General features: G+C 37.5%; 1 protein-coding gene across 2 annotated transcripts in view; it reads right to left on the reverse strand.

Annotated features, from left to right (window-relative positions):
* Nucleotides 1–8,001: 8,001 nt before the first annotated feature.
* ABCB1 (ATP binding cassette subfamily B member 1) overlaps nucleotides 8,002–13,436 on the reverse strand; it is a 48,471-nt gene continuing 43,036 nt past the window's right edge. For both annotated transcript variants that reach the window (XM_058814958.1, XM_058814951.1), the window contains 3 exons: nucleotides 11,727–11,933; nucleotides 10,656–10,802; nucleotides 8,002–9,275 (listed from right to left, as the gene is read on the reverse strand). In XM_058814958.1, coding sequence (XP_058670941.1) covers nucleotides 9,081–9,275; nucleotides 10,656–10,802; nucleotides 11,727–11,933 — 549 coding nt within the window. In that variant the 3' untranslated portion in view covers nucleotides 8,002–9,080. The remainder of the gene's footprint in view (nucleotides 9,276–10,655; nucleotides 10,803–11,726; nucleotides 11,934–13,436) is intronic.

Raw genomic sequence — 13,436 nt, forward strand, 5'->3', positions numbered from 1 at the left:
TATAGAAACAGCTGACATGTGGAAACTTTGCAGCATTATATCTGACTCCATGCTGGTGGCACTGCTCTTCTTCAGTTGCACCAGTGTCATCAGGCAGCTAGTCACACCTATATCACAAGATATAAATTCACTAAGAGACAGACTGTGTTTTTAAATCCTGCAGACACCAAATGGGATTATAGAAGATATGGCTCACCATTTTATTGAAAACTCATATTTTTTCATATCTTTGCATGGAGACCTGATGAGAATTCCATAAGAGGACTGAAGGCCAAAATCACAAGTGTCAATTTCCAGCCTCTTGTAAAACCAACTCTAAATGCCATGAAAAAAGTAGCCACCACCTGAATGAACATTGCACTTTCCCCCTATTCCTTCTTTAACCTCGGAGATGCCACTAAAACCACCCAGCTGTGAGAGATCCCTCCCCAGGGCCCCTCAGAGCAAGATGTGTGGCAGTGATTTGTGCACTGGGCTGTGCCTCACGCTCTGTGGCCCTGACCCACTGACGCCGGAGGGAAAGCATCAGAGAGGAGGAAAAAGGATAAACAGGAAAGTTGTGGCAGGAAGAAGAGAAACCAAGTTGCAAATCAGGCAGGGCTGGTGGCAAAATGGGAACAGGGGAGTGCAAGGGGACAATGAGGAGGGAAAGATGTGGGCATGGAGGAAGAGTATAAGAGATCTGGCACAAGGTGGGAAAATGCAAGGTGCTCCCTCACTCATAAAATAATGTTAGCTCAAAGGCATGACAAAACTTGAATTCCTACTGTTCTGTGAAATATTTGCAATAAGATTAACAAAATAATTAGAATAATCTTTAGAGAGCATTCACTTGAGATCTCTATTACAAAAAAGAACAGCCATGACTTGACTGAAAGCTTTCCTATTACCTGGTCACTTCTTCTTCCAGCTTTCCCATCAGAGTGTAAGGAAAATCTCTTAGAAAAATTATTGACTGATGTACCAATAAAGAAAAATTTGCCACAGAGTTTTACAATAAGCTTTAAATTATACTATATTTTCTCTCTAGAATTAGTTTAATGGATGGCTGTTTTTATAACTAGGAAATCGGTGTTATCTTTTAGAGTTTGATAGAGTTGGTTGAGAAGGAACTAAAGCTCAAAACATTAAACCAAAAAAAACCTGATCAGAATGAGGTTTGATAGTGTGAGAGCTCTTAGAAACTTGGAGGAACTCAGTGTTTTCCTTTCATCATGAGTTCTCAGGGTGGCCTTTGAGGGTCTTCCATCAATGCAGTGGAATGAGGAGGTGGCAGAGGAGAAGGGGAAAGCTGCTCTCAGAAGAGCAGAGAGAAGCAGTCATGGCAGTGCCTGAGCATCCACTCTGAGTATCCAGCTGCCTGTGGCTGACCTGTAATTACTTATTTGCAATTCCTATCAACAAAGATTTGTCAGTAACTGGCTTTCACTGAGTAAAGCCATGGTTTACTGTCATGATGTCAAAACAATGTCCTGTAAGACATGATGGCTTGTTGGTAAGAGTGAGAAAACAACTCTCTTTCTCCTTTGGCAGACACAACCCAAATCTGATTCTTTGCCTCAGGCAGTCAGCAGAGGTCATGAGGTATTTCTATAACATTCCTTTTGTCATGTTATAGTCATTGAGGCATGGGAGACTTTTACGTACTCTTTGTACAGAAGTCTATGAAGTTCTGTTCAAGCATTTTTTCATAACTATTTACTTCTTAATACACTTGTGATGTACTGAATGGTTTTGACATACTGAAAGCCACCATATGGAGTATATGGATATATTTAATTGGTTGGATCCACATGGCTGACCACCATTTTTCCTGCACAGAAAACCAGAATGGCTGTGGTTGACAGGCTCCTCTGGAGATTGTCTAGTCCAAGGCCTAGCTGAAGCAGGGCCAAGTAGAACAAGTAATTTGGGGCCATAACTATTTTAATTTTGGATATCTGAATGTAAACTCCACAAACTCTCTAAGCAACATGTTCCAGTGTTCATCCACCCTCACAATAATAAACTGTTTTCTCATGTTCAAATGAAATTGGACCTATCATTTCTTCTTCTGCTACTGGACACAAAAAAGAGTAGTGTTTGTGCACATTTATATTCACATGATACAAAAGTGCATTGAACATCTGTTTTAAAGTCTGTGGTATATTAAATTGAACCAAACATTGAATTTCCTGCCCACAGCTGCAAAATTAAGCTATTGTGAAATGCTTTTACATCTTATTAACAAGCAATACTAAATTCACCTAGTATAAAATACCAGTGTTGCTGGTAAAATGCCTAATGTCTCACAGGTGGACTGCTTCACTTCAATATAAATGTGGCATTTTAATACCCTATTTTCTAAATTCCTATATCTGTTCTGTAAAATGTAGAGGTCACATGAAATTCAATGTAGAATGATAGTGGTGTTGAAAGAAATTTCTCTTGGAGAAGCAAGTCACTCAAAAAAAATGGAACTCAAACTCTGTATCTGGAATCAAATGATCCAGACTAAATGAAAACCTCATTGCTCTTGTGATACTCTGAAATACTTTTCACATGCGAAGATTCTTCTCTATCCTCCTCCTTTATCTTAATAGGTTTTGTGACAAATTAGATCAAATTAGGAAGAAACAAATGAAAGGCCTTTGATTTGAATGCAGAGATAAACATTATCTACCATCCTGGATTGCCTCCAGCAGGTCTGCTTGACACAGTAGGAGCTGGGGAGAGCAGCTAGTGTCTACTGCCTTAGCCTAGGTCTTAGGAATTCTGACTTTAAAGGACATGGCAGCAATGGCATCAGGACTGTAAATTTGATGTGCCAACCCCTTAGGCAGGAAAGAGAACATTGCTGTTTAGGTTAGAAGAATACTGCATATATTGAGTTGAACAAGACATAAGTGAAGAAGTAAAAAGAAAAAAAGATAATGCAGATCAGTGTAGCCACTTTCTGAACAAATGTGGCCATCATGTGGCAAATTAAAGACATGGCCATAGGAAGAAAAATTGTTGATTTACAGAATAGAGTAATAAAGAAGAAAACATATACCTTTCATCATGAACTCAAAGGAAACTGATACTAAAGTTCAAACAGAAATTACTTCTAGCATTTCAAATTTTCACAAGTACTTAAAGAGAAATTTTGAAAGATATTTTGAAATTTATTTTCATTTTAAATGAAATATTCTTAGATGGAAATCACATACTTTTTTTTTCTACAGCTAAAGTCTCACAGTTAGTGTGGAAGTGAGAGCTAGGAGGAATAATCACATCTTCAGAGGAAAGATTTCAAATGTCTACATACAAGCACCAAGTGAGCAACCAAGCTTCAGATTATCTATCAAGCTCCTCAGGAAATTGCAGGAAACAAAATTATAAACATCTGCAAAACTAGATTGCTGTATGCTTCATTGAATGTACCATTAACAAGCTGAACAGGGAAATATTAACATCCAGAACTGGAATTCACAGCTCTAATATGCATAACAGTGTCTAAGCTGGTTTTGATTCAGAAGATATGTAAATAACTCTGATCTTTAATAACTCATCTTCTTTTACAGTGAAAAATAGACAGATACATATAGATAAATCTTCTGTGAACTATCTAAAAGAAAATCCCGGGAAAACTTAATTTATATTAGTAATTCATCTGATGGATGGAGAAATCCATCATAATTCCATGGCGTCTTTTCCTACTCTTCCCTTGAAATATGTGCAAAAATTTTATTTATTTTTGGGGTTTTTTTGTGGGGTTTTTTTTTGTTTGTTTTGTTGGTTTTTTGTGGGATTTTGTTTTTTGGGGTTTTTTTGTTGAACAACATGGGAATGATGTATTGCTTTACAACAGTGTTAAATATATGCATGTCAAAGAATGACAGAAAAGTTTCTACAACAAGCAAGCACATTGATTAATCTAAAATGAAAGATGTACAAAAAGTCATATATGTAAAAGGGAAGGTAAGAAGTTAATCCTGGGGAAAGAGAAGAGTACCTAGAAAGAAAAAGTGTGGTGCCAGTGTTAACACAACAGCCCCAGCAGTGAAGAGAGTAAATAATGCTGGCCATGGTGCACCTACACTGCTTGCAAGGGCAGGTAGGGACAGGACAAGGGGAAATGGTTTCAAACTGAAAGAGAGCAGGCTTAGACCAGGTAGTAGGAAAAAATCCCTTACTCTGAGTGTGGTGGGGCACTGGAGCAGGTTGCCTAAAAAGTTGTGGATGCCCCATCCCTGGAAGCGTTCAAGGCTGGGTTGGAGGGGGCACTGAACAGCCTGGTCTAGTGGAAAGTGTCTCTGCCCACAACAGAGGGGTTGGAACCAGATGTTCTTTTAAGTCCCCTCCAACCCAAGTCATTTTATGATTCTGTGGTACCTTAATTCTTTCTAAGTTCTGCTCTGGCTTTTTAATATATTGCTGTAATGAAAGCTGTCCTTATTATGGACATTTGATGTGTAAGTGGGAACCCACAGTTCCTGTATCATATAGATATGCATCCCTTCTCCCCTCAACATTGCTTCATTTTAACATCTTGTATATATAATGAACTGAGGTTTTTTTTTTTTCTTGGATTAATCAAGTTATTCACTTCCTCCTTTTTCATCTGTGATTTGAGAACCAAATCAGAATTAACATGGAAATAAAACAATTTCTGTTTGTTGGATGACGTAAGGACCAGACTATTTTATCTTAGAAGAAGTGTTTGTGTATTCAAAAAAGATTCATAACATATTTGTCTCCTTTAATAGGCAAAATAATGACATAATTTCTACTCAGATATTATATATGTAAGCACAATATTTACATTTAAGTTACCTAAAACATCAGTAACTTTAAATGTCAGGACATTTTAAAACAGCACCATACAATTTCTAGTATTTCCATCAAAAATGCCTCTGGCTTAGTGAATGTAAGGCTGCAGCCAGTGTTGATGGATTCTCTTTTATAAAATGTTACATAACGCAGGATCTAAGATGCTAATTTTAGTAGAGCACTCATTCAAGGTGTGATTCATGTACTCTATGCCAAGGCATTAACAATGTAGGTATTTATGATGATCATCTCTCACCTCTTATGGAGAGATACAATACAAGGTTGTTGCTAATCTGACCTGCCAGTGACAGCAGCTCTAGAGCAGGATGAAATGTGCCCCAGTCTTCATTGCCCAGACCTCTTTGAACCCTGCAGAAGATAGACTTGCTTAAAGAAATTACTTAGGTTTGAATACTCACTGTGAGTTATGTGCAGTCCTGTGCCAGATCTCTACAGCAACAGCATTATGGTACTGATCTCCATCTTTACTGGAATGAAATGTATACAGAAATAAGCACACAAGGACAAAATGAAATGTACTCACCTTTCAATAACAGGGATTACTAAAGATAGTTGTCCTTGCGTGTGCTGCTCTTTTCCTTCCTGTTCTCTACTTTTGATAGCTCTAGAATCCATTAAATTCACAGCAAAGAATTTGAAGTTGCTGCCAGTCCTGTTTCTTACTTTCAGCTTTCAATTTACTACCTTAAGGTAATAATGATAATGATAGAATAATGATCTCTTGGAAATACAGAATGAATTTATGATTAAACAACATTGTTCTAGACAATTTGTCTAGAAGACTGAGTACTTGCCAATAACAGTTGTTTAGGCCGTCCGTATTGCAATGTAGCTTTTTCTGCACAAGAATTGAATTGTTTTGCCCTATATTCACAAGCAGTGTATTAAGTTTCTTCTTTTCTCCAAGTTTTGTGTTTCCTTTCAATGATCAAATCTACAAGTTAGACTGGATTTTGAGGGAGATGAGTATGACAAATAGCTATAAAGGTAAAAAAAGATGATACACCTTGAGGAAGATATTATGTTTATGTCTATTTGTGCTATGAATGATTACAAGGATTTCTCATTAACAAATGTTTAAAGGAGATATTTAGTGTCTTACAGAAATTAGGCTCACAGGAAGGTTGATGCAAGTATAGGATTAGGAAAGAGACACCACGTTCAAAGATTTACTTGCAAGAAAGGAGGACTGGTTCCGCTAAATCTTGATTGATGGGGAGTCAGTTTTAGGGAGGAAGACCATTGAACTTCTCCCAACATGTGGAATAGTTCAGGAAGAACTCTGAAGGAATGCCTGAAGAAGAGACTAGTGGAGATCCAGAACTGATGTATACTCTTCCTTTGGACACGGTGCATGGTCTACAGTGCTGGTGAGAAATACTCTTTCAGAAACTCTTAAAGTGAGGGAGAATGAGGAGTTTACTCATGCTCTCATTCTGTGTCAGGTATTATAGATAGAAGGGTTTAGAAATGAGATACTTGTTGCATAAGGAACAGCCAATTATCCTTGCAGGAATCAAATGCTGAAGAAAGCCGAGCAATAGGATACTGGTGTTTAACAGCAAGATAAAAAACTGCAGTAAGAATGACTTTCTAGACCTAAATCATCATTTTCTTCTGAGAACTCTCTTTTGATTAATCATTTCAGCAGGAGGGCTATCAGACTGTTGAATGTAAGTCCTTGCTTTCTGTTTCCCCACAGTCAGTGGCATTTGCTTGCAATGTGTTTAGGATTGCCAAGGTGGTGTCAATGCTGACATCTCCATAAAGACTTGCTCCAAAGATAGTGAAGCACAAGAAATGTGGTCTAGAGGCACAAGAAATGTGTGGAAAACATTAAATTACCTCCCTTCAAAACAGTGAGTACTGCTTGAAACTGCTGCAGGCCCTCAAAGACAGAGGAAAGAAGGCCTATTATTTCAGAACAACAACAGATACATATCACCCTGTGTTCAGGGTGCCCATGGGCAAAGACAAGAAATGACTGCTCCAACAAGGAGGACTCAGAGCTCAGACAGGCGTCTTGTGACTTCAAGGGGAACCAGAATGGTTAGAGCCTAACTGCAAAGGCAGAGCTAAGGAGTGAGATCTCTTCAGCCCCTTGGAAAGATGTGGTACAATAATGGTCCTTAAAGCAGAGCTGTCCTAGTTCAGTCAACCCTTCCTTTGGGTAAGCCATTGCAATTGAAAGGGTTATGAATAGAATATGATGAAGAACACATTTTTGGAGGTATCTTTGTCTGTCCTCTTGGCTTTGTGCCAAATGATGAGGTATTGAACCGTAGTTAAATTGTAGCAATATGGCTGTCAGGGTCCTCTGAAAAAGAATTCTGAAAAGGATGTAATTGTGAGCAGCAGCATAGCTGTTCAAGCACTTAGAGTGGATTTGGAATTATTATACAAACTTTTTCATAAGTCTCAACAAATACTTCTTTAAAATGTAGGAGAAAAGAATGGAGAAAATAGATTGTTTTGGAAAGTTTCTGCATTTGACGTGAATTTCTGAAATATATTTTAAACTATATGGCAAAAATTTTTAAAAAAATGGTTTTCGGATGTTTCTGCTAAAATATTTATAGTGTTATCTTGATTTTCATGAAGAGCTTGAATGAGTTGGTGAAATAACTCAATCATTCCTAATCCAATAATTAGAAAATGTATCATCAACAATTAAAAATACTAGTTTAAAAACAAAATACTAACATCCAGAATTTAATTTTAAAAAATCACTCTCTGTTCTTACTTGAGTCTTCAGACTATAATGTTGAAGAGTACCTATTTCATTCTTACAGTTGCAACTATAACTTATATTTTTATGCAGAGTAATATCCTTATTGACAGACAAGAACCCCATTGTATCAAGCAATGCATAAACAGAAACAAACAAATTTTCCAGTCAAACTGGTTTTCCATCTAAGACAGAAACAAAAGAAAACAGGTATGTGATTCAACAGGAATACAGTGAGACTGCATCAATCAATATTCTGTAGAGTGTAATTAGTCCATGGTTGAGCCTAATTGATATGGCCTATCTAGCTACAGACTGGTTCTGTGTGAGTAAATATCTGGGTGTGGGTATGACAGACCATATGTATAAATCTCAGGGAATGAGAAATTCTATGACGGAAGTGCAGACGATTGATTAATCAAGACAGTTTTAAACTTAAAAACAAAACTTTACTGCATAAATACTCAGTAACAAAATACATTTTTACTGTTTAGTAGCTTTTAGAGGCAAATGCCAACATGTTCGAAGCAGTTATTACCTTAACAGCTATCCTATATTTGCAAATAATATACAATATCCCAGAGCCCTTGGCAGGCATTCAGGACCGATGGTTACAGTCCTTGCGAGTCTCAGTCATGGCAGTGCTCAGGTTCAAAAACTCTTCAACCAAGGATGTCAACACTGAAAAGGAAGCTTTTCTTCCCCCTCCTCCAAGTCCAAATCCAGGATTTTCACCTTGTATAAAATATTGCAGTGTTTAGAGAGCCTCTTAGTCCTTGACCTCTGACTCCGAGGACTTTGAGAGTCTTGCAGAGAGTACTTTCCCAGGCTGTAGCAGATGCCTTGTCTCGTCCATCAGTTATGGCCTTGGGTTTTTTCCTTATCTATTGTTTAATTTCTGTTTCATTTCAAGCAGTCTTTTTCCATCTCTTAAGGTTGCAACTCTTCAGTGATCAGCAACTAACCATCAGTAAGGTACTTACAGTTCTGGGACCTTTGTTTTCAGCCTGTCCCCATATTTTCAAGGCCTTTACTAAAACTCCTCATCATAACAGGAGACACCTGGCATCAAGCTTCAGCTGACCTGCAAATTCTCACAACATGAACAAGCCTAATAGGCCAGGACTGACTGTCTTACACAGGCACAGCGAGGATAAGGCTTGAGGTTTATTTCTGACAAGAGCAAAACTGTTTTTAATGAGCATGAAAATATTTCCAAGTGGCTCACACCTAATTAGTGTGATTTTTGAAAGAGTTCAAAGCAAGCTAATAATAATTACATTTGGCTTAGCATGCTTCTACTTTCATGAGTGCCATGGGCATCTGCTTTGGCCACATAAAAAAGAGGTTTGAATAATGAAAACTAGAGAAAATGGTACACATTTACTTAGTATTTCTTGGGTTTGTATAGCGTATGAAAGGAATGAAGAAAACCAAAAGTATCAAGACTGAATGTTGATACTGAAATAATTACAATGACAAAAGTAGCCACAGTGACAATTCAGAGATAAATACTGCCTTGAGTTGAGATGTTGCATTACCCACTTTGAACATTGACTAGGGAGTAGTAGGCACCTTTTTCAGCCAGCAGCTGCTGGTGGGTGCCCTGCTCTACGACCCTGCCGTTCTGGATGACGGCGATGGTGTCGGCGTTCTGGATGGTGGAGAGGCGGTGCGCGATCACGATGCACGTGCGACCTTCCCGAGCTTTATCCAGCGCCTCCTGGACAATCTGCACAAGGAATAAACCAGGAGCTGAGCTCTTCTGGCAGCTGCCGGGACATACACCTCCACTGCCATCTGTAAGCTTGAACATGGCAGTGAAGGAAAGGGAATATATGTTGCTCAAGCTTCTTGATTTAGAATTAGCCTGTGTCTTGGCAGAGTCCAGACTGTTAGAGCGGATAATGCTGTGATAGTTAAGAGAATTAGAAGGAACCAGGCTCATTACTGAGATGCATGGCAGGAGAAAAAAAGAAAATGGTTTTAAATTGTATGAGATCTTCTGACTGGATATAAAAAGGATTCACTGCAAGGATAATTAAGCACTGGAACAGGGACAAAAACATCTCTACTGAATCTCCTTGAGATTTTCAAGTACCCTACCAGACACAGCATAAAGTCATCTAAGTTTGAGTTCAGTATTGGCCTTTGTGTGAAAAAGAGGTTTAATTGGGGACCTCCACAGCTTCCTTTCATGACTGATTAATTATATACGGAAGTCTATATTTTTGGGCCAGCTGCTATCATACTAGTTCTCATGATTTCACAGGGAGTCTCATGAATCACATTTTCTTAAAGCTATCACTGGCAGAAGATATTAAAAACAATGTCTGCTTTCTTGTATTTATTCCTTATGCTTATTAATGCAGAATAAAGTAAGAGGTTAAATTTAAATACCTAACTGGCATATAATCAAGAAAACAATAAATCGTGGAATTATTTAATGGCATTTTCCCCTTAAATCTCATTTTTCATGTCTACAATTGATCAAAATTTAGTAGAAATCTTAACTTTCCAGATTATAATATATTATATAATATTTGCCTCATTAATAGTAAGTATTTTTGTAGACTCTGTTCATTTTCTTCAGCTGGATTGTACTTCTGTAGTATCAAGATTACAGTTTTGGCCTTAAAAAAAAAGTAAATGTTTTAGCAATTTTTACGTAAAATTTTCATTTTAGCCATGAACATGTAGCAAGGACCAGAGAGCAATGGGCGAAGGAAGAAAACTTAAGAAAGCCATATATCACAGTTTCACAGAAAAAATCCCTGGTGTTCTCTGGCACCATCCTCAATCCTTTTGGTTTCTGTAGTTTGTGTGTCAATTTTGATAGCACTTTCTCAGCTGAAGCCTGAAGACTTCTAGGCTAAGGAATGCATTCTTCATAGCTACTTCAATCTGCCTACTGTCATACAGATGTAAAAAATACTTTCTTTCCCCCAAGGAGGGGTAAGACATTTATATTTGCCTATTATTTGCCTAAATATGTAATTTGCATAAGACGCCATATTTCCAGCTTTTGGTTTTAAACTGTGGGAGTAAAAACAGTAATCATAATCAAAAAAAAAAGTTTAGATTCCAGATCCCTGGCTGGGACTTAAGTTACCTTTTCACTTTCTGTGTCCAAGGCAGAAGTAGCTTCATCCAGAAGCAGAATCTGGGGCCTGCGCACGAGAGCCCGGGCAATAGCGATCCGCTGCTTCTGGCCACCAGAAAGCTGCGTCCCCTTGTCCCCTACACGGGTATTGTATTTCTGGAAAAAACAGATTAAGTTCAGTCTCTGAGTGAAAATCAGTTTGGAGGTATATTGGAGCACACCAACTCTGACACCAGCCTCCCATAATCTGAATATTCCACACCAGTAGCTTTGAAATTCTAGACCAGAATTTCTATCTGTCACGGATCTATTGATCTTTCACTGGTAGACTTTATAACATCAAGTGTTTAATGAATTCAAAGCAACAAGCCACTCTGAGGTTAGAAAGACAATGTTATTCTCAATCAGACAACACTACACCAAATGTCAGTGAAAGTCTGTGACAAAACTGGGGCTCAAACTCTGAAAAATCATTCAAAGTGAGATGAGTATTTAGGGGAAATGTGATTAAATTTTTAGCCTTTCTCAATACTTGTAATTACATCTTCCTGCTCACTGCATAAGGACAAGATTTTGTGCATGGCAGCCCTTTCATCTGACCCAAGAGGCTCAGTCTTATAGTATTATGTGTTTGTCTCATGCATATAGGCAAAAAATTCTTAGTAATTTTCAGACAACAGGAATACTTGAAATTCAAATTCTGGCTAGGTATAACTGGAAGAAAATATAAACTCATCAGTCTAGCAGAGTCTTTTACATATACTTGAGAAAGACAGGAGCTTTAAAAAAATGTTCAACTTTAAAACCCCCACCCCTTAGTAGCAGCTCTCAGTTAGTTATAATTGTGTGTCTTCTTCCCTGAGATCTTAAAAGTTCCACTCTCCATCTGACAATGGAATTTCCCAGAGTGAAAATAAATATGCTAAACAGAATTAAGTAAGGAAAATATTTTTAAAAATATTTCAGATGTATTTTCATCTCAGAGAATTATTGTACCCCAGCTAATTATGACCAGACAGTTTTCCCCTGCCACTTAAGTCCACATCCAGTTCTGAGAAGGAAAGAAAGGGAATAACTTACATCTGGCAGCGAGTCAATGAAGGAATGGATATTGGCTTGTTTTGCTGCACTGACAATTTCCTCGAAGGACACCTGCCGGCTGTTATCTCCGTAGGCGATGTTTTCAGCAATAGTGAAGTCAAACAGGATTGGCTCTTGTGAGACGATACCAATCTGAGCCCTCAGCCACTGGATATTCAGAGCCTTTGCAGTTTTGCCATCAAAAAACTGAGAAAGGAAACATTTTAAATTTTAGTCACGTGGCTATATATAAATTTGAGACTCACTGTAAATTCACACACAGCAGTTGTGCAATTGCAGCTCTTTCCTTAACTGTTTCTTACCAATTGCCAGCCCACATAATCCCTTCCCCTCCTTCTTGTCTATGTTCCAAAATTTTCTAATTAATAGAAGTGAATGCTGCCTCAGTCCTTTTCTTGACTTCAATATTTAATTAGGATTTTGAAGACAGTGGAAGATAAGATACACTGAAGCAATTTCAAAGAACTTTGGGTAAAGTTCTTTCAATTGTTTCTTCAGCAGGAAAATTTTCCTCTATTTTGCATCTATAAAGAAGAAATTTACTTCCTTAAGATGTCATTTGCAGCCAGTTTTCTTTATTGGCAACTCTCTCATACTTCTGCTAAATATGCCTGCTGAATTGCTATCATTTTTTATTAAATAAATATAGAATTTTAATTTTTTTTTAATGTATCAGCTTCATAACTACACAGTTGCCTTGGACACAAATAAACCAGGACATTAAAAAGGCTGTTAAATCTCCACTAGAGTGACCCAGTGCAGCACTTAGGCTCTGTGCTGGGTAACATGATCAGCTGGGTGGTTGCTATGAAGAATTGCCCCCTTCACAGCATGGCTGTTGGAGGAGATTATTCTATGAACTCCACAGCTGGTGCTAGAACAGTCAATTTTCAGCTAATAAATCTTTTTCTTCAATGGAAAAGGTGTTATAATAAACCTGACTCAAACTGAGGGAACTTTTGTGAAGAGCTGTTCTGACAGTTTCTGCTTTAAGCTAAACCCCTTTCACTCCCTTCACAGTACAACTCAGCTTGAGAATTAGTCCAACACTTTTGTGGTTTCTATGGCAAAGGTCTGTGCTTTACCTTTCGGTAAACTGTTGTTGGTTATTCATGGACACAAGGTCAGAAACACTGGGAAGGAAGTTGCATTTTGTTAAACACACTTTTGTGGCACCTATGCTGCCTCTTTCTACACATCGCTTTGCTACATTGAACCTTTTTGGGCACTTTTAACTTCAAAAAAATCTTTTCCATTGTATCTAGGCTTCATTTAATTATAGTTTTATGCTTTGTGAGTATCTCTGCAGAGACAAGTTCTAAAATTCTTCTAAACCCTCTGAGCACATTTATACCAAAGAGCAACAGTAATTAACAGCACCACTATGTGAAAAAAAAAATTGTAAAGTTGCTAAATGAATAGTATAGGAAACCCTACATTTTAAACCAATATTACTGAAAGTATTTACAACCTATCACTTAATAAGCAGGCATACTCTTAAAGATGTTCCTGGCAAGGAAAAAATAATGAAAAAAATACTTTTGTCAATGTTCATTTTTTTTTTTGAAAGAACATAGATGGAAAATTCTATTACTAGATCATACAGAAGTAGATACATATATTTATTAGTTTTTAAACTGTTCTTATTATAAAAACCTCAAGAAATTTGTCCTGAATTTAAAGCCATAA

This window comes from Ammospiza caudacuta, chromosome 1, assembly GCF_027887145.1.
Source record: "Ammospiza caudacuta isolate bAmmCau1 chromosome 1, bAmmCau1.pri, whole genome shotgun sequence".
Classification (NCBI taxonomy): domain Eukaryota; kingdom Metazoa; phylum Chordata; class Aves; order Passeriformes; family Passerellidae; genus Ammospiza; species Ammospiza caudacuta.